Source organism: Rhinolophus ferrumequinum, chromosome 21 (assembly GCF_004115265.2).
Source record: "Rhinolophus ferrumequinum isolate MPI-CBG mRhiFer1 chromosome 21, mRhiFer1_v1.p, whole genome shotgun sequence".
Classification (NCBI taxonomy): domain Eukaryota; kingdom Metazoa; phylum Chordata; class Mammalia; order Chiroptera; family Rhinolophidae; genus Rhinolophus; species Rhinolophus ferrumequinum.
The window spans coordinates 37,416,845-37,437,731 of NC_046304.1; the positions used below are offsets into that span (position 1 = coordinate 37,416,845).

The 20,887-nt window shown below is 45.0% G+C and overlaps 3 protein-coding genes across 3 annotated transcripts; all 3 read right to left on the reverse strand.

Moving 5' to 3' along the window:
• Positions 1 to 815: 815 nt before the first annotated feature.
• On the reverse strand, positions 816 to 1,945 carry KRTAP29-1 (keratin associated like protein 29-1). The gene has a single exon (XM_033090148.1). The coding sequence runs from the start codon at positions 1,887 to 1,889 to the stop codon at positions 816 to 818; it is 1,074 nt and encodes a 357-aa protein (XP_032946039.1). The 5' UTR covers positions 1,890 to 1,945.
• Positions 1,946 to 6,459: 4,514 nt separating this feature from the next.
• Positions 6,460 to 8,007, reverse strand: LOC117013208 (keratin-associated protein 16-1). The gene has a single exon (XM_033090149.1). The coding sequence runs from the start codon at positions 8,005 to 8,007 to the stop codon at positions 6,460 to 6,462; it is 1,548 nt and encodes a 515-aa protein (XP_032946040.1).
• A 4,856-nt stretch (positions 8,008 to 12,863) lies between these two features.
• Positions 12,864 to 13,756, reverse strand: LOC117013993 (keratin-associated protein 17-1). The gene has a single exon (XM_033091658.1). It carries the CDS (start codon positions 13,754 to 13,756, stop codon positions 13,424 to 13,426), a length of 333 nt encoding a protein of 110 aa, XP_032947549.1. The 3' UTR covers positions 12,864 to 13,423.
• Between the last annotated feature and the right edge of the window lie 7,131 nt (positions 13,757 to 20,887).

Below are 20,887 nucleotides of genomic sequence, written 5' to 3' on the forward strand. Positions count from 1 at the left end.
AATATAGAATTTGATCAGAAGTCCCTTAGACTAATTGCTTTTAAAACTGTTTCTTAAAATGTCAAAAACATAGTAAACAAACAACTGCCAAATTTTCCTAAAGAGTTTTTAATTTTATTTCAATTGGCCATTAGGTGAATTGATCATTTAAACCAGTTTTAAGTGAATTAATCCTTAAGTATTTTCCACGGCTGAAAGCTCATGTTTATTTTAATCTATGGCTTCCTTGGACCATTTGTGTCTTTGATCTCTTAAGTCTATTCACTGTGGGGAAACTGAGGCCACTCAACTCAGAAGAATTCTTGGTGGTATAAAAGTTGGAAGCCAGCTTGAGCACCTATAATCCTAGACACGAGCTGCTCTTGCAGACAAATGCAGACCCAAGGTCATCATGTTCAAATGTGACCTGAAGGAAATCTACGAAGGGGTGTATTGAAAGAAAGGAAAGCACTCATTATGCTTAACCAGTCACATTTTAATTAGCAGTTGCCAGCAAAGGAGTCTTTTTAAAGACTGGGCAGCATCAAAAGAAAAACTGGAAAGAAGGCTTTGCTAAAGTGAAATGAATTGACATCGGGAAATGCAAGCTATAGTGTGGACCATGCTGAGAGGTTCTCAGTTAAGAAGGATCTCCCAGTGGCCCTACGGGTTTCCTTGTCAGCACCCGGACAGCATATGGGGCCGGGCTCAGTAACGTTAGCAGGCACACAGCATCTGTGCTTGGCCAGAGGCGTGCCCTCAGGCGGCTATGCACTTGCAGACAGCTGCAGATCTCAGAGGAGGTGTGGCAAGTGCTCCATCCACCACATGTTGCCTTACAGAAGCTGGACAACTGGTGCGCAGCTGGGTTGGCAGGAAGTCGGCAAGTAGGTGCTGACTTTGCAGAGATGGGGGGACGTTGCTCGGAAGCAGTCAGAGCCACCACTGGATGATCTGCCTAAACCTGTCACACAGCAGGCTGGTTGGTAGGAAGGGGATTTGCAGCCACTTTGGTTGCAGGAAGTGGGTCCGCCACAAGTTGGTTGGCCAGAAAGCACGGTGCCACAGGAAGCTGGTTTGCAAGGGTTCTTTACAGAACAAGAGGGCTGGCAGTTAGCCACTGGTTGGCAGATGAAGGATATGGAAGAAGCTGGTTGGCAGTGCAGTGACTGGCAAGGGGAGGACACACAGCAAGAAGGATTGCAAGAGCTGAATGTATAAGTCAGCGGCTGGCAGGGAACAGGCACGTAGGGAAATGATTGGCAAGCCTTGAAAATGTAGCAGATGGGTTGGTAATAAGTTGATTTACAGGGCTGGTCTTCACCACTAATGGGTTGACATGAATCTGCTTGGCAGCAAGTTGGCTGGCACGGACTAGCTGCAGAGACGGTTGGTGGGCAAGATGTTTCAAGACAGGAAGTTACCGCAGAGCAGGATGGCTGGCAGGACCTAGTATCACAGCAGACTGATTGGCCACAAGCTGCCTGGCACGATCTGGACATGAACGCAGCTTCCCAGCGGGAGCTTTGTTGGCAGCGGCTGGCATCACAGCACTTTGCCTGACCACCAGTGGATTCCAAGCAGGAGGGCTGGCAAGAGCTAACCAGACAAGGAGACTGACCGGTGCCCGATTCATAGCAGGCTATACAGGAGCAAATGGGTTGACAAACAAAACCCATGCAAGAAGTTGCTGGAATGCAGGTAGATTGGCAAGGAGCAGGTTCACAGCCACGTGGGCCACTGCTGGCTGACTGACAGTTTTCTTGGCATGTGACAAGTTGCCACATTCTACTCCTCCAGGAATTAGGCAAACAGGTACCATTTCGGAAGTTGCCACCATTTGGGCATATGGAGATGGCGGGCACAGCTGGAATGGCCATGGCGTTTCCAGGACAACAGCTGTCCACCATGGTGCTGGTGCTACCTTTGCTGGAAAGATGCAAACTCAGTACCCCTGAATTTGAAAGACAACTAATGCACAGGGGCTTTTATAGTCCTTCACTGGGGGTGTTGGCATGACAGAGAGCATCTTTCCTTGTTATTGTTTCTACTGATTTGCATACAAACATCTGATTAGCAGGCTTCAGGAGCCTGGAAGATGTTGTCCCCACTTTTAAAACTCATCTGTTGAGTTGGGAGTTTCCTTTGCTAAGTGTGGGTTCCTTGCTGCATCTCCTGCTCTGGGATGAGCTGTCTCTTTTACAGGTTGTTCTCCAGCCTCCCTGAAGCAGGCCTTTCCCAATATTAACCTCTCATCAGGAGGCCGCAGCCTCGCCAAAGCAGCCCATTCTTCTACCAGGAATGAAGCTCCACACCATTCAATCAGGAAATAAAGCCTTGACCCAGTTAAGGGAGGCCGACATCCGAGATGGTGAACAGAAAACCAGGCAGTGCAACCCAAGGACATTCAGTGTCTTCACCCCTTTCTCGAACCTTCCCGTCTGGCTTTCCTGAAGCTCAACTTTGCCAGTACTACTAACACTACTCATGGCTGCTATTTATCACCTACTTACTACGTACCAAGCCCTTGACTGCATTTTTCATGGAATCTTTGCAATGACCCTGGTTAGTAAGAGTTAATTGTCACCATGTTAGAGGTAGCATAACTAGCTCAGAGAATTTGAATCATGTTCCCAAAATTTTGCAAGTAATAAAGGGCAGAAATAAGATTCAAACCTAGGTCGGGGTGACCCAGAAACCTCTGAAATTAACCACCTCCCGACTTTGGAGGAGGTCGGGGGAGATTCTAATATAATGACTGAAGACTGACGTTTGTACAGCAGCACTCTGGCTCATGGGGGGTCACCTGCCCACACCCGTGATGGTAATCTTCAGCGAGATCAAACTGATGTGATCGATACACTTACCAATGCACCCAAGACGATCTTTTAATCTGGAAATTAAAAACTGCCAAATGTTTCATCAAGAAAGATGAAACTCATACTATGAAGTCAACAACATGTGAATTCTGTAAATACAAAAATGAAACAACCAGAGTGATAGGAGGACATCATTGCAAAGTGGTTTTAGCGTTAAATCAACCTCTTCCAAGAGGAATTTGTGAGGAGCTTTCCTGATTCTTCTGCTCTTCCTCTGGGCTTGTCCTGGTTCTGCCTCGCCAGCAAACTTCCTCATCCCACACCAGTCCATGTCCTGGCCTGGTTTACGCTGGAGGTACACGATGGAGGAAAGACCACGATAGGGCTGGTCTCGATTTCTGGATCTGCTACTAACTCACTCTGTTGGCCCTCTTAGCTCAGGACCCAGGTATGCAGAGTACCCAGAATTCATCACTGCATTGATGTTGCTCGGGTTATTCTTGCTGTCTGCCTCACAAATACTGAAAATGCTGGAAATTCCAGAAGGTTCTTTTCAAAGTTCCAGCTACAAAATGCCATCTCCTTATATCCTCCTCGCCCTCATTTTAAAGACAAGAGAAATTTTTCTGATTGAATGGTGCCTGGAAAGCCATCCCCCTTGTACTTAAAATGGCTTTCCTCTACTGTTGCTTTTCATGTCACAGCATCAGTAACTTCTTTTGCCCTTCATCTCATCACTATTCATTTCCGTATCTTGCAAACTATAGGCATCTATGCACTGTGTTTTCTTCCTGAACATCTACACCCCAAAGCTTTCATCTCCAAGAGGAAATAATTCTGGTCTTACCAAATATGTCAATCAAAATGTAACTTGATTATATTTGAAAAACCATGTCAGCTTCAATCTGAAAAGGGTACCAATATCCTAAACCCATATGTACCACCTTTATTGTTTCAAAGCAATCCATTTCTTTTCTAATTCTTCTCTTGCCTCCTTTCCTCTTAAAGAAACTTCTCAAGAGGTTGGTAAAAGGGCACAAACTTTCAGCTATAAGATGAATAAGGTCCAAAGATCTAATGGATAACATGGTGACTATAGTTGATTATACTGTATTGTATAATTGAAATTTGCTAAGAGAACTTAAATGTTCTCACCAAACAAACAAAAAAAAAGATAAATATAGCAGGTGATGGATGTGTTGATTAATCAGATGGGAGAAATGCTTTCATAATATATATGTGTATCAAGTAATCACAATGTACACTTTTAATATCTTACAATTTTATTTGTCAGTTATACCTCGATAAAGCTGAAAAAAAGGAAACCTCAATAGAGAGAACTTTCCTTTTTCTGTAGTTCAAGGCACTAAGAACATCTTGTGTATCACCAAGTGCTGTTGTGATCATAGCAAGAAATATAGTGGTACATAAAAAACACAGGCTTTGGACAGAACTGGGTTTTAGTCATTTGTATATTACTTACCAGCTGTGACTATCCTGAATTTTGTGTTTATCATTCCGTTGTGAATATATGTATAAACTATATGTAGTATATATAATGTAATGTGTATATTTGTATTATGCATACATACATATATACTGACACATATGTGAATGCATGTGTATGTATGTTGTTTTGAACTTTAGATACATATGTGTTCTCTGAAGCTTGTTCACATCAGTCCACATTACACTGGTAAGGTTCACTCCTGTTGCGTGTAGCCACTGTCCAGCAGTTTTTCACTGCAGCATAGTATCTTATTGCATGAACATGCCACAATTTTCTTATCTCTGTTAATGAGCACTTGGATTGTTTGGCCTTCATAGTCTTCATCTATAAATAGAAGGAAAGAAATCTTACCACACAGATTGCTGTGATTTACATGAAAGACTGAGTCCGTGCTTGGCATAGAGATTTATGACCCTGGCCAACGCCTCTCTTGACTCTGGAAGGAGACGGAGCTAAACCCCAGTAGCCTGATGAGACAGTAACTCGAATACTAGTGGCAGGATAAGTTTCAATTTTAACTTCTCCCTCTGCCATTGTCTAACCCAGTGGTTCTCAAACGGGGGTGGGTTTTGCACATACACATACACACACATGGGATGTTTGGCAATGTCTGGAGATACAGTTTTTGTCACCACCAAGGGGTGCTACTGGCTTCTAGTGAGTAGAAGCCAGGGATGCTTTTTAGCATCCTATAATGTACAGGATGGCCCCACAACAAAGAATGATCCAACACAAAATGTCAGTATGCCAAAGGTGAGAAACCCTGGTCTACCCTCTCCTGCGCTGGATAGCCCAGTCTGCACCTTGAGGACAAGGGATAGCCCTTCGTTCTGTGCACTAAGTGTAAGCAGTGACCACTTTGAAGAGACTCCATCCTTAGAGATTATAAGAGGATATATATGGAATGTATGCAAAGAATGTGTCTTATAGAGACTAGGAGAACATAAACAAAGCTCTTGCACAAGAAATCCAGGTCACCTCTCTTATTGTAACTATGACCCCCCACACGCTTGTTTTCATCCCTCTGTGGACCTCAAAGCCACTGGCTTCCTCTCCAGTCTGCATATATCCAAGAGCACGCTCCTCCATGCAGTTCTCCACACCAAGGCCAGAGGGACGTTCCAAAACTCAGTGCTCTTCACGTCACTGCCCCGCATGTAGCTCTTCAGTGGCTTCCTGTCAGCCCTGCACCAAAGCCAAATGCCTCTGTCCAGCATATAAGGCCTGACAAGGGCAGGTCACTGTCTGCTCGTCTGACCTCAGAGCTCACCTCCCTCTGCCCGAGCTTCACCCAGTGAGCAGTGTGCTCACGAGCTCCATCCATTTGTACATGTTGCCTCTGCTTGGAAAGCTCTTCCTTCCCAGTTTCTAACTGGTTAATTTCCACTGTTGCTGAAAGACAAGGCTTCAGTATCACAGCCCCCAAGACTCCTTCCCTGGTTGCCCCCATGCCCTGTGGAGTGCACCATGCTGTGTGCTTACCTCTAGCTCGGTACTTAGCACAATGGAGTGTATAGTTAATTCTCTCTCTGTCTGTCTGTCTCCCCACCGGAAAGTGAGCTCCTTTGAGGATAGGGACTGAGACGTTCAGCTTCTCATTCCTATTGCCTAATGCAGTGCCTGGCATCTAACAGCTATCTAAAAAGCTTGTTGGATGGATGAATGGATGAATGAAGCTGCTTTCAAAGATGAAGCAAGTCAGCTGATGAGAATATGGAATTAATGAGAGAGCAATAAAAACAGTGTGTCACTTCAACCTACCCACGTTTATTGGACAGTTAAATATCTTTATCTCATGGAAGACATCCCCAAGGAACACGAGCACACACAGCAAGGGAGCAGATGTATGAGGGCAGAAAACATTTATGCCCGGAAAGAGCTTTGAGATGATGTGGCGAAGAGGCTCTTCTCAGCTTGATGGCGGCAGCAGACAGGGACTCAGAACGTCCCCCTCCCGGTGCCCAGGAGGTCTCCCTTTGGGCCATTAGGATACTGACATTTCTGGTAAGTTCTCTGAAGCATAAACAGATGGCAAGTGATGGTACAGAAAGAAAAAGATTCTAGCTAATTCATAATGAGCTTTGGGGGGCACAGTCCAATTTTATCTCTCGTCGGAGGTTTGCTTTGCACGAATTGGTGGGCTGAGGTCGTTCAGCGGTTGGCAGTCTTGGTGGCATCAGGCTGGCTGGCTCTGGCCTCACAGGCAGTTGATGTGGTGGGTTTGACCTCAGTGAGCTGGCAGGAACTGGCCTTTGAAACTTCCACCACGCAGGGCGTGGAGTCAGCACAATCCGGTTGGCTGGAAGTGGACTTTTTGCAATCCTGTTTACAGGAGTCAGAACAAGACAAGCGGGAGCACGCTGGGCGGAAGGAGACAGAAGTGACACAACCCGGCCGGCGCAGGATGGAGTAACAGGGGCGGTAGCAGGGAGGACGGTAGGAGATGGACGTCACGTACGGCTGCCTGTAGGTGAGGGGTCCAGAGTAGATTGGGCGGCAAATGGGGCGGTAGGAAACTGAAGTCGTGCAAGGCTGTTTGCAGGAGCTGGGTATGTAGAAAGTCCGAGAGCACATTGGTTGGCAGACGGCAGACGCAGAAGACCCCGGTCGGTAGCAGAGAGGTTGGCAGGAGGCAGACGGGTAGGAAACAGGCTCACAGGAAACAGACCGACAGCGCTTGAGTAGGTAGCAGGAAGGTTGGCATGGACGGGACACACAGACACTTGGTGAGCAGGGGCTGGGCTCCGAGCAGATGGGTTGGTAGGTGCTAGAGACACAACAAGAGGGCTCCTGGCAAGTGCTGGAGACACAAGGTGGTTCACAAGGGCTCGGAAGGCAGCAGACAGGGCGAAAGCAGACAGGCTGGCAGACCAGAGTCACACAGGTAGGCTGGCAGAGGCTGGGCCCTGGGCAAGAAGGCTCACAAGGGCTGGGGTCACAGCAAACAGCCTGGCAGCTGTCAGCCACAGAGCAGACGGAGGGACAGCAGCTCGGCGTGGGGCACGCCGGCTGACAGCAGGTGGGCTCACAGACCACTGGTTGGCAGGAACTCGGCACATTGCAGACAGCTGGACAGCAGCTGGGCTCACAGATGACTGGCTGGCAGCAGCTGGGTTCACAGACGATGGGCTGACATGAAGTGGGCACACAGAGGACTGGTTGGCAGGAAGTAGCCTCACAGCATACAGGTTGGCAGCAACTGCTCACAGGACAGGAGGGCTCACAAATGGTGGTCTCACAACGCACAGGTTGGGCACAGCTGCTCACAGGACAAGAGGGCTCACAAATGGTGGTCTCACAACGCACAGGTTGGGCACAGCTGCTCACAGGACAGGAGGGCTCACAAATGGTGGCCTGGCAGCACACAGGTTGGGCACAGCTGCTCACAGGACAGGAGGGCTCACAAATGGTGGCCTGGCAGCACACAGGTTGGGCACAGCTGCTCACAGGACAGGAGGGCTCACAAATGGTGGCCTGGCAGCACACAGGTTGGGCACAGCTGCTCACGCTACAGGAGGGCTGACAGCATTGTGAACCACAGCTCGATGATCTGCAGCTATCTTGACAAGTCACCAGTTGCCACGTCTGGCTCCGGCAGGAACTGGGCAAGCAGACAGGCCCTCCGCAGCTCACCTCAGTGGAGCAGAGAGAGATGGCTGGCACGGAGGGGCATCTCCTAGAACAGCAGTTTCCAGACATGATGGAGGTGCCTCTGCTCCCTTGTAAGTGCTACGAGGTTGCTACCTGATTGGGACAGCTCTCTGAGGCCTTCACTTTTATACCCCGTCACTGGAACATGCTGTTTTGAGCTCCTGCGTCTTTTCCTCATTGCTGTTTGGGCCAGTTTTCAGAGGAACATCTTATTATGCCAAGGTTTGTTGACCTGAAGTTGTTTACCTACCCATAAAGAAGATGTTTGTTTATTGACTTGCTAAATGTGGACTCCTTCAAGCTATAGGTCATCTTGGAATAAGCATCATCACCTCCACGCTAAATGATGTGTGTTTCTGAGCATCACGAACAGGAAAAGAAGAAAGGAACTTATAATTTATCCATCTTCTAGGCCTCTGTAGCAGGCCCTGGGCTGGACACAGGGGATTCCCGCGCATGAATAAGACATACTCACTCGTTCTCGTGGATATCACTCTCTGGTGGGCAGACAATCATGCAGGCAAACTGATTGCACTGCAATGATAAAGTCAACAATAGACATGCAGGGATTCGTAAGGGGAGCAGTGATGAGCTCTGTGGAAGAGGGGACATCTGGGCTAGATTGTAAATGACTGCACTTACCACAATGATCTTATTTAAAACCATCAGCAATCCCATGAGATAGGATTCCTCTTACCCCATTACAGGTAAAGAAAGCAAAAGGGGGTTAGAATCAAAAAGCTTGTCACTTGCTAAAGATCCCACACAGCTTTCCCCCTAATCTAGGGCTGCTTTTCTTCCTTCTCACCATCTTGTCTGGACAGACCTTTCTCAGAGGCCCTTGTCAAAGCCACATACCACAGGCTTAGCCCACAATGCTGTCCTCCATTCTGTTCTGTGATCAACCCTGCCCCAGACCATTGGCTCTACCTGTGCCTGGAAAACACTTGACCTGCCTTTCTGCTTCTCTTCCCTCTTTCCACTCACCCCCACCTCAAGCATTCAGTAGACCTCCAAAGTCCTTCTTACCTTTGATGATCTTTTTTAATTCAATTTATTGGGATAACATTGGTTAATAACATAAAAATTTCAGGTATACAACTTTATAATGTGACATCTATATACTCTATCATCCTTTGATGATTTTAACAGCTCCTAAAAGAAAGATACGTCCAAGACCCAAAGGGTAAAAAGGAAAGACAAGAGGTCTTTCACAAAGACATTGGGAACAAAGCAAAGAACACAAATACTTTCTGAAAGCATTGTGACAATTCTATTGCTTGAGACAGACATGAAATGAGACACGAACCCTAGGCTTCTATACACCGAGCCCTGACATCCTTGTTCATTAAGGCCTTACCTTACCTCAACTATGTACTTTCAACATCAATGTAAAAGGCAAGCTGTCCCTTGGAAAAGCTGATCTATTTTGTCATCTATTCACCATCCTTCTCTTCATTAATTTGTGTAATCATTCACTCATTTTCTCTTTTCTTCATCCATTCAGCCCAGCCAACATTGGGTTCTGTGTGATGGATACAAAATGAATGAGTTGCCACTCCAGCCATAAAGAGCCCAAGTTTAGAAGAGAGACAGGTATGAATATAAGCAATTGTGGTACAATACACATACAAGTACTCATGCATGAGCAGCATGCTTTGGGGGCACTCAGGAAAAACACCACTATGGTTTTGGGGAACGTAGGGAAGGCTTCTCAAAAGCACAATACATTTGGAGAGCAGCAAATGGTCCTATAGCCTGGATGAAAAGTGCAAGGGGACGAGAAGTGACAGTGATGAGACTAGAGGGGTTGTTAGGCACTCAGTCATGAAAGGCCCATCGGCCATGATAACTTGGATTTTCATACTGACACCTGGGAGTTTTAAGCAGGGGAGTAACGTGACAAGTTTTGCGCTGTCTCTCTGGCTATACAGAAGGGATTGGAGAAGGAAGGCAAGTCTAGAGGTGGGCAGACCGTTAGGGGTCTGGGGCAATTACCCAAAAACTTCATTGTGACAACCTGAACTGGGCAGTGCCTTGGGACTGGAGTGATCTGAGATGTTGCAAAGAGGCAAAATCTATAGGACTTAGTGGTTCAAAGTGGAAGATTAGGAACAGGAAGTGCCATCCTTTGAAATGTAACTCAGCAATGGAGACAGAGGACTTTTAGACAGCTTTGCAGAAGGTAAGGCAGAGAAGAAGCTCCCAAGACCCTGATCCCCAACTTTCCAGTTCCTCTCATCTCTATCCACCTTCTCTTCCTGACTAAACCAGCAATGAAATTCCAGATGGAGATGACCCTCCTCCCAGAAATTCCCTCATAAACGCTCTCAGCTGAAAAACTTACATAGCATCGTCTCTTATGCTAGAATGTCATCTCCTCAAAGAATCCTTCCCTGCTAAGTGGAATAGCTGCTCTTTTAAATGACCAGCCCATTCAAACTTTATTCTTTTTTGTAGTTCTTGTCCCCCTTGACATTATATAAGCACCAGAAGACAAGGATTTTGCTTATTCACTGATGTATACCCAGCACCCAGAGCAGTGTTTGCTACATAGGAAGTTCACTATTAATATTTATTGAGTGAATGAATGAGGACCTCTGTGGACAGCTAAGAAGGGCAATTCTCTGTCAGTAAGTCAAAGAAATTGCTACCTTCCGCTCACCCATCCAGGAGATCATGGTCATGAGTATTTGAAGAATCACTGCTCTGCATCACAACTACTCAGTGAAGACCAACTGACCTCTTGGCAACTTTGTCCCATTGGCATGCTCCTGCTCTGACTGTGGCTTTGACCTGGGGGTTAAAGAGCCAGTTCTTTATGGGCCAATTCCAGCCAAAGCAAAAATGACCTAAATAGTAGAGTCTAAAACTGAACCACAGCAGAGTCAAATCTCGAATTCTCTCCCAAAGCAAGATCCTCTGATACTGCTGGGATTTTTAATGCAACAAAAAAATGAAAACACAATGAGCTATCACTAGACGCTTGCTAGAATGGCTGAAAATAAAAAGACTGATGATATCAAGTGTTAGCAAGGATATGGAGCAACTGGAACTCCTAGATGTTGCTGGTGGGAATACAAAATGGTACAGCCACTTTGCAAAACAGTTGGTTAGTTTCTTATAAAGTGAACCATTATCCACTTACTATTTACCCAGCAATCCAACACCTAGTTATTTATCCAAAAGAAATGAAAACATAATGTCCACACAAAAATTTGTACATAAATATTCACAACAGCTTTATTCATAATAGCAAAAAACTGGAAACAACCCAAATGTCCATCAGTAGATGAATATTTTAATGTAGTTTATTCATACAATGTAATACTATTCAATAAAACGGAATGAACTGTTGATAGCTGCAACAACATAAATGACTATTTTAAAAGTTCACACTGTGTGATTTCATGTATATGAAATTCTAGAAATTGTGAGATTTATAGTGACATAAAGCAGATCAGTGGTTTTCTGAGACAGGTCAGATGGGGGTGATTGCCTGCAAAAGGGCACCAGGGAGATGACGGGGCGGGGGGGGGGTGGTTGAAGTTCTATATCTTGAGTGCAGTAGTGGTTAAATATACCTTGTTTCCCCAAAAATAAGACCTAGCCGGATAATCAGCTCTAATGCGTCTTTTGGAGCAAAAATTAATATAAGACCAGGTCTTATGTTATATATGACCCGGTCTTATATTATAGTAAAATAAGACCAGGTCTTATATTAATTTTTATCTAAAAGATGCATTAGAGCTGATTGTCTGGTTAGGTCTTATTTTTCAGGGAAACATGATATATAATTGTCAAATCTCTTCAGACTACACACTGAAAATGGGAATACTTTATTATATCTAAATTATATCTCAATAAAGTTAGCTTATAAAAAATGAAACAAAAAAATGAAACAGAAAATTTTGAAAAGGCAAAAAAGTAAAAATAGCATAATCCCAGTTTTATTTGTAAATATGCTTAGAAAGGACTCTGGAAAGATATATGTCAGTAATAAACCCTGAGTGGTGAAAATTCAGGTGGCTATTATTTCTTCTTTGTATTTTCCTATATTTTTTTCCATATTTTTAGGGATCATTGCTATGCTTATAATCAGAAAAATATTTTTTGTTTGTTTGTTGAATAAAACATTGCTTTGTAGGAATAAAAATAAATATTGTTCTCCCAGGGCAAGAGCAGAATTAGTTTTATTCCACATGTAACTCAAGGTCACATTCAGCAAGAGGTTGAATCAACTATCTCTTGAATTTTAACCTTCCAGCTGGATCCATACATACCTGCATCAGGCCCCACCTAGCAGATGGACACTCACCTTTCTCATCACTGGGCCTCAAGCAGAAGAAACACAGCTGGTTCCAAGAGAAGAAAACCTAACTCAGAAAAGGGAGACTTCACCAAACCATGAAGCTGAAGGAAGGACCTGGACATCCCAGAAAATCCTTAGAACCGGTGTGTTCTCAAAGTTTTGCTTCAAGAATCCCTTCCATTCAGAACCAAGCTTGTTATGCCAAAGCCTTCTCCTCTGATTTTGCCAGAAAGTTCTGACTAACCCTGAAGCCCTCCAGGAGAACCATTCTAGAACTATATGCAGAAGGAAGCCATGGCCCTTGCTCAAGGTTAAACTTGGGCAGCATCAGCATTTACCCAGGAGTTTTTCAAAACGCACGTCCCAGGGCCCCTACCCTAGAGCTCCTGGATGGAATCTCTAGCAACAAAGCCCCAGGACCTGTATTTTTAAAAGCCTCCCCAAGTGAATCTCGTGCAGTGTGTGGACGCTTCAGTCTACATGTATGGTTCTCAAACTTCAGTGCCTAAGAATTATCTGGGGTTCTTGTTAGAAACAGATTGCCAGGCTACCCCCTGTGGATTCTGACTCTGCCTGTCTCAGAGAGGACTCCAGGATCCCAATTTTAACCACCCTCATATGATTCTGATGCAGCTATCCACAAACTACATTTCAAAACCCCTATCCTGGATGGCAGATGGCAGTTTTCCTGGCCCAGTGCCCAAGAGGGGGCAAAGGAAGAGGCCACAGAACTAATGTGGTTATGCCAGCATGCTCGAATTTATTAAGAAATTAACAAAGAGGAATTTTTGCATCTCAAATCAGCAGAAAACTGAGGAAGAGGGGTCAGTCCCAAAGACATCTTGAATAAGAGAATGCCTTGTAGTGCCAAGACATTTAACTTCGTGAAAATCAAGCCATGGAATCACCGTTTGAGTTTCCGGGATCACTTTGGGTAGCACCCAGTTTTAATTCCTCACCAGCACATGGCTCTCGTTCTCAAGGCCTTGAAACTCCAGGGCAGGCAGGCGTTGGAGAGCAACCCTCCTCTACAAATAACACGGGAGGCAGGACACTGTCTTCGGGGGTGCGGCAGGTCCTGGAGACCAGGGGTCTCCCCCTGGAGCAGATGGAGGCTTCCCCTGTGACTGCCTCAGTGGAGGGGCAAGCTCTTCATTTGGAGTCGCAGACAGGCGAGGGCTGGCAGCAAACAGGGCCGCAGCACCCGTTGGAGCCACAGCAACTGGATCCGCAGCAGCCCCCACAGCAGCCGCCCCCGCAGCCAGATCCACCGCCCCCGCAGCCGGATCCGCCCCCGCAACCAGATCCACAACAGGAAGACCCGCAGCAGCTGCCCCCGCAGCCCGAGCCTCCGCAGCCCGAGCCTCCGCAGCCGCAGCAGGACCCGCAGCAGCCGCAGCAGGCGGGTTGGCAGCAGCACATTTCACAGCAGTCTTGGTCTTGAGGGCAGCAGGTGAAGCAATCCCCTCCTGGGCAGCACCCCATGATCCCGGCTGGTCAGGGTGCAGGTCAGGAACGCAGCCGGAGTGCCCCAAATGTGACAGTCACTGGCTGGACAGCAGCTTTTATATCCCCTCCCCAAAGGGTGTTGGCACAAGGGACAAGTGTTTTCTTTGTTATTATTTATGCCAATTTCCATAGAACGTCTCATTAGCTGCCTGTTTATTTTCCAGCCCTGAGTACCTCAACTCATAAAAAAAAGCCCCACTCCTCCCAACTGCTATTTGTCCAGAGGGTAAAAATACACCTTCGGAAAGACCTGTCATCATGGCCAAACATGGACCAACCATCATTAGCCCCAGTGGGAAAGAGGAAGGACGAGCCAGCCACAGATTCTGGCTGTGGCATGGCTCCTCCTCTTCCGTATCTCCGATGGCGAGTGGGCAGTCGAGCCCTTTTGTCATGGATGCTAGTCCTGGAAAACCAGAATGGTAAAAGCTGCATGATCTGAGCCTTCCACGGAAGGCAAGGCTACTGCAGCTGTAGGAGGTCTGGTCGTGTGGTTCCTCCCAGGTGGAAGTAGCATCTTCATTCGGCCCATGTGAGCAAGGCAAATATTTGTGTGTATGTGTGGTATGCAGAGTGTGCCGCACGTTTGTTTGGGGTTGGTCAGTGAGCATCAATCATAAGTAATAACTGCCCTGAGAAATGGAGCGACTCATCATAAAACTGCAAGAGGCGGGGGAACCACGTTTCCCTGGGCTGCATGGTGAACTGGACACACACCCCTCTCTCTAAAGGGGCTGGAAGAGCAGTGGTTAGAACGTGCAACACCCAGCCCCAGGCCTTTTCTTTATAGAGGAGGGAGAGGAGGAGATGAAGAATAGAAAGGAAGAAGGAAGGGAGGGAGATCATTGAACATCCAAAACACTGCATCCAAATGGGAATGTTCTGCACCTTTTTGAAAAGACCATCTGGCACAATGAGGGAGAACGTACAAAATACCCAGAGTATCATCTATCTGGGCAGTAAAATGCCTCTGGAAGAAGACAAGAATCCCCAGGGGATTCTGGTCCATGTGTAAATTCTGAGATGGGTCAAGTTTCCTGTCTCCGTTTTGGGCTTTAGTACCTTGTCATCCTGTTGGAATGATAATGGCACCTTTGAAGGCTACAGGCTCAGCCCTCTGGAGAGCAGCACCCAGGGTGGGAGGTGAGGATGGAGGGTGGCAGGATGTAGACATCTGGATCAAGAGACACAGTACATCCTTTCCGATTTCCCTTTCCTTTTTAGATGGGCCTAGAGGTAAAGCAGCCTCTAGGAAGGGCTAGAAGGATTGAGAACCAGACGGTGAGGCAAGCGGAGACAGGGAGAAGGAATGGGTGACTTGGATCTGTACGACGCTCAGTGCTTCACAGAAGGTGGAATTGTAGACCCCAAAGATCATGTGGTCCAGGATTTCTTAACCCAATTTTACGTCAGAATTGTCTAGGGTGGGAGCTTTTGAAAAATACAGATCTCCAACTTGCACCCCAGTCCAACAAATCAGAATGTGTACTCATGGGAGCTTGAGAAGCTATATCATATTTGAAAGTTTTCCAGGTGACTCAGGCTATCATATAGGTTAGGAAACACTAATATAATTTAACGCCGCCATGACCATCAACCACAAGCACTTTTTTTTAATACAGATGATAGCAAGACCCAGAGAGGACACAGTCATGACAGACTGGACCGTGAATGTTCTCTTTTCCTGGTCCAGTGTTCCTTCCACCTCTCCACGTCCTCAGATGGACACCTGTGGGTAAGTATAACACAGCAATGTTCACGACACATACATTCTTTTCATTCGTTTTTAAAAAATATACAAACCTCTATTCTAATCAAGGAAAAAATAAGAGACAAGAAAAAAATGAGGGATAAGAAAGAAGGTGTCATCTTAGACACAAAAACATTTGACAATCTTGATATAACGAATCATTCATATCAAATATCTGAATATTAACTGCTGAAGAAACAGAAAACATTCTTAAGAAGTACTTGAAAAACAATGTAAACACTTACCTGATCAGAGGATTTAAAGAAAAGTTATTTCAAATTTCAAAGAACAAATAATTTTCTGACTCCTTAACTCTTCAAGGACATTAAAATATATGGAGAAAAAAATCCCAATGCAAATACTTTCCAAATTCTATTGAAAACATATAAAACTAATACAAAAGAGAAAAACAAAATAATCTCAAGTATTTACATTTAAATGGCAAAATCTAAAATGCAATAGTAAATGTATCCGGCTATTTATGAAATAGTGAAAACAGCAGATTTTCTTTCAAGAATGAAAAGATAATTCAATACTGTGAATTCATTAATATAGGTTTGCACATCAATATGTTGTGGAAGAAAAATAAAGTGATTATCCCAAAGTACGCCAAAATTATTTTGAAAAAATGCAACATCCATTTTGAGTAAAAGCACCTGATAAGTAGGACCAGAATATAAATGATACCGTCTTTCTTAAACTGGTACGAATTTTTTCTCTCAATATGATACCTAATAATAAAAATCTAGGAACAGTCACTTTATTTTTTTAAGATTTTTATTAAAATATAGCTAACATGCAATATTATATTAGTTTCAGGTGTACACCATAGTTATCCAACATTTATAGACCTACAGAAGTGATCACCATGATAAGTCCAGCAACCATCTGACACTGTACCACGCTATCACAATAGTATTGACTATTTTCCCTACGTTATACATTTCATTCCCATGACTTAATCGTTTTATACCTGGAAATTTGGACCTCTTATTCCCCTTCACCTTTTCTGCCCCTTTTAAAATTTTTCAATTACAGTTGACATTCAATATTATTTTATATTAATTTCAGGAGTATAGCATAGTGGTTAGACATTTATATAATTTAAGAAGTGATCCCCCTGACTAGTCTAGTACCCACCTGGCACTCTACATAGTTATTACCATATTATTGACTATATTCCCTATGCTTTGCTTTACACTCCCATATAAATTTTGTAACTACCAGTTTGTATTTCTTAATCCCTTCACTTTATCACCCTGCTTCCAACCCCCTACCATCACCCCAACAAATCTAGTACCCATCTGACACCATACATAGTTATTGCAATATTATTGACTATATTCCTTATGCTATACCCTACATCCCCATGACTACTGTGTAACAACAAATTTGTACTTCTTAATCCCTTCCTCTTTTTCACTCTGCCCCCAAACCCCCTTGCATCTGGCAACCATCAATATGATCAATATGTTCTCTGTGTCTATGAGTTTGTTTCTGTTTTGTTTGTTTATTTTGTTCTTTAGATTCCACATATGATTAAAATCACATTGCATCATCTTTCTGCATCTTACACTCCACTCAGCACAGCACCCTCCAGGCCCATCCATGCCGCCACAGATGGGAAGAACCCATTCCCTTCCCTGGCCGAGCAATCTTTCGGCCAGGTGGTGTATATATACCACCTCCTCTTTATCTATTCTTCCATAGACAGACACCCAGGCTGCCTCGACATCTTGGCCATTGTAAACAATACTGCAATGAACACATGGATGCACATGTCCCCTCGAAGTAGCTTTGGGTTTCTCAACGTGGCCAAGTAGCCTTTGGCCACGTCCACAGCTTACAGGCTGCTGTGCGGGGTGAGGGGAGGGAGCTTACCCCGCTAAGTGGGATTCGCCCCAGTGGGCGCTGGTGCCTGTTGAGCTCGCCCTTTGGGTGTGCCATGTGTGGGGCTAATTAGGCAGTGCTCTGCTGTGATCTGAAGCCAATCTCAAAGTCTGTTGGTTCTGGAGCCCCTTGCAAGGGGCTCCAGTATAGGCCCAGGTCACCCACTGCCTGTGACCAGTCAGGGGCTACCTGGTAGGAGCTACAAAGCAATGCACAGTTGCTCACTGCCTGTGCTAACCCAGGAGGTGTGTGGGAGATGCCATGCTGCGAACTGAGGACCACTGCTACCAGTACTGGGCCTGGGGTAGCTCCACAAAAATCCAGGACACCCTACGGCCTGCTGCCGCATGCCAGCTCCTATGAGATTCAGCCCCTGATAAAGCCTCGTGTAGTACATGACTTTTGTGAGACAGGGTCTCAAGTAGTCACTAGAATAGGAAAAATTGTGGTCAACAGGTTAATGTAGACTCTGGTTTTGTGCCAATGCTGAGCCTGGAGTGACTCAGTAAGAGTCTCAAAGCAAACTGAGGCCAGGTGCCGCCTGCCTGGATCCTGTGGTCTCTGATAAGTTTTTCGAGAAAGAGTGCAATGCCGAAGGGGCTGGCTGCTCAGAGAGAAAGCGCCTCCAGCTGTGTGCTAGATGAATGGGGCAGGGTCTCAGTGAGTCAGAAGGGTAGAGCGTCAGAGCTCACCAGGCCAATCAGATTCAGATTTGGCCTGTGGGGGCGGGCTCAACACAGGAAAGATGGCGCCTGCCTGCTGGCTGCATGGGAGGAAGACCTCTCACTGGGAAAATGCTGACTGTCCTCCAGTCTGCCTCCCATCGCCACACAGCTCAGTCAGCCCCCCATATGTCTCTGGGGCCCCCTGAGTCACCATACCTCCGCTGGAGCCCAAGGTGAGTGCCTGCGAGCGAGTGAATCTGTGCGCGGGCCGTTTAAGAGGATGTCTGGGTTTCCTGCAGCCTTCTGTCTCACCCAAATGGTCGGAATCTCCACTGTGGTTCACAGCCAGATGTTGTGGGGGCTCCTCTTCCCGGCACAAAGACTCTGAACTGGGGAGCCTGGTGTGGAGGGCTAGGGTCCCTCACAACTTTTGGGGGAAACCTCTGCGGCCAAGATATTCCTCCTGATTCTCAACCGCCACAGGAAGGTTTAGGGCCTGTTCTGCGTCTCCGCCCCTCTTACCAATCTTGACGTCGCTTCTTCTTTATAGTTTTAGTTTTAAGACTTCTGTTTAGCTAGACTTCAGATGGTTTTCCAGGTTGATTGTTCTATAATTCAGTCGTAGTTTGAATGTGTTCATGGAAGGAACACAGGAGTAGTGTTTACCTACTCAGCCATCTTGGATCTCTCCAGCTCTGTGATCTTTATTAGGTGACTCTCCAACATCTCTCCCAAATCTAGTCATTTATTTTCAGCTCTCTCCATTGCAGATCACTGTCGTTTTATCTTCTCAGGCCCAGAAACTTCATTCATGTTAAACCATAGGAGGTATTCAACCAATTCTAGTTTCCTTCCTTCTTATTCCATTGTTCTTCCACCTCCAATTAGCTTCCATACCTCAGGCTGTTCCTCTGAAATCCACCTCACCCTTTGCCCATCCACTCCCCCACCTCCACCCATTTCAGTTCTTGTTGTTTCTCACCAGCCTTCTGATTGATCTTCTTTCCCACCCAATCCACCACTTGGGGCGCTGATTGGGCCCATCTAGGACCCATCACAAACCAGCCTATACATACCCTGTTTCCTCGAAAATAAGACGTAGCTGGACAATCACCTCTACTATGTCTTTTGGAGCAAAAATTAATATAAGACCCAGTATATTATATTTTATTATATTATATTATATTATATTATATTGTATTATACCTGGTCTTATATTAGTTTTTGCTCCAAAAGACACATTAGAGCTGATTGTCCGGCTAGGTCTTATTTTCGGGGGAACATGGTAGCTGCCTGATATATCATATCCTTCCTTACAAGCAAATATATCCTTCCTTACAAGCAAATCTCACAGATAACCATTCAAAGCACTGCCAGATATGGTCCTGCCTAACTACTTGGCACTTTCATCTCCCACTACCACATTTATTCTCTGCTCCACACTAAAAACTGGTCTGTCAGGCTCTAAACACACCTCCTGCTTCCTCACCTCCTCACCAGGTAAAGTTCATGCTTGGAAAAACTTTCCCTCTTCTCAGACCTGCACACACTCTTCTGTCCAAACATATCTCATCAAACTTTTATTTCAGAATTATGCTAATATTATACATTAATAGTTGATTAAAGTTGGAGCTATGAGAAGTATATAAAGTTTCAATATCCTTCTCACAAATCCTCATTAGTGTTACTATTCCCTATTTATTCCACTTATAGTATTCTATGGTTTGCGCTAGGTTTTGATTAGGTAAAGATACTGTCTCTCCTGAAGGGCTTATAGTTAACAAGACAGGCAGACAAAATTTATATGAACAAAATATTTGGGTTTTCAAAGCCCTGATTGAGTGCTGCTACCTCCTTCTTGGAGCCTCTTCTCTTTTTTTAAAGATTTTTATTAAAATATAGGTAACATACAATATTATATTAGTTTCAGGTATACACCATAGTTATTCAACATTTGTATATCTAAAGAAGTGATCCCCATGATAAATTCAGCAACCATCTGACACTGTACCACGCTATCACAATGTTATTGACTGTATTCCCTATGTTGCACATTATATGCCCATGACTTATTTGTTTTATACCTGGAAATTTGATCTTCCTATTCCCCTTCACCTTTCCCCACACACACACTTTTAAAATTTTTCAATTACAGTTGGCATTCAGTATTATTTTATATTAATTTCAGGCGTACAGCATAGTAATTAGACATTTGTAGAATTTAAGAAGTGATCCCCCGACTAGTCTAGTACCCACCTGGCAATCTACTTTACACCCCCGTGACTACTGGGTAACAACCAATTTGTACTTTAATCCCTTCCACTTTTTCACCCATTCTCAGCCCCCATCCTGTCTGGCAACCATCCAAATATTCTCTGTGTCTATGAGTTTGTTCCTGTTTTGTTTGTTTGTTTATTTTATTCTTTAAATTCCACATATAAGCAAAATCACATTGCATCTGTCTCTCTTTGTCTGACATACTCCACTCAGCACAATCCCCTTCAGGTCCATCCATGCCACCACAGGTGGGGAGAATCCATTCCCTTCCATGGCTGAGCAATGTTCCATTGTATATGTGCACCACCTACTCTTTATCCATTCATGCATCATCGGACACTAGGCTGCCTCCACATCTTGGCCATTGTAAAAAATGCTGTAATGAACATATAGATGCACATGTCTCCTCAAAGTAGCATTTTGGGTTTCGTAGGATAATTACCCAGAGGTGGGATTACTGGGTCCTTCTTTGTCACTTGTTCTAGCCTTTGTTATAGCCTTTGTCTATTTTGTCTGGTATAAGTA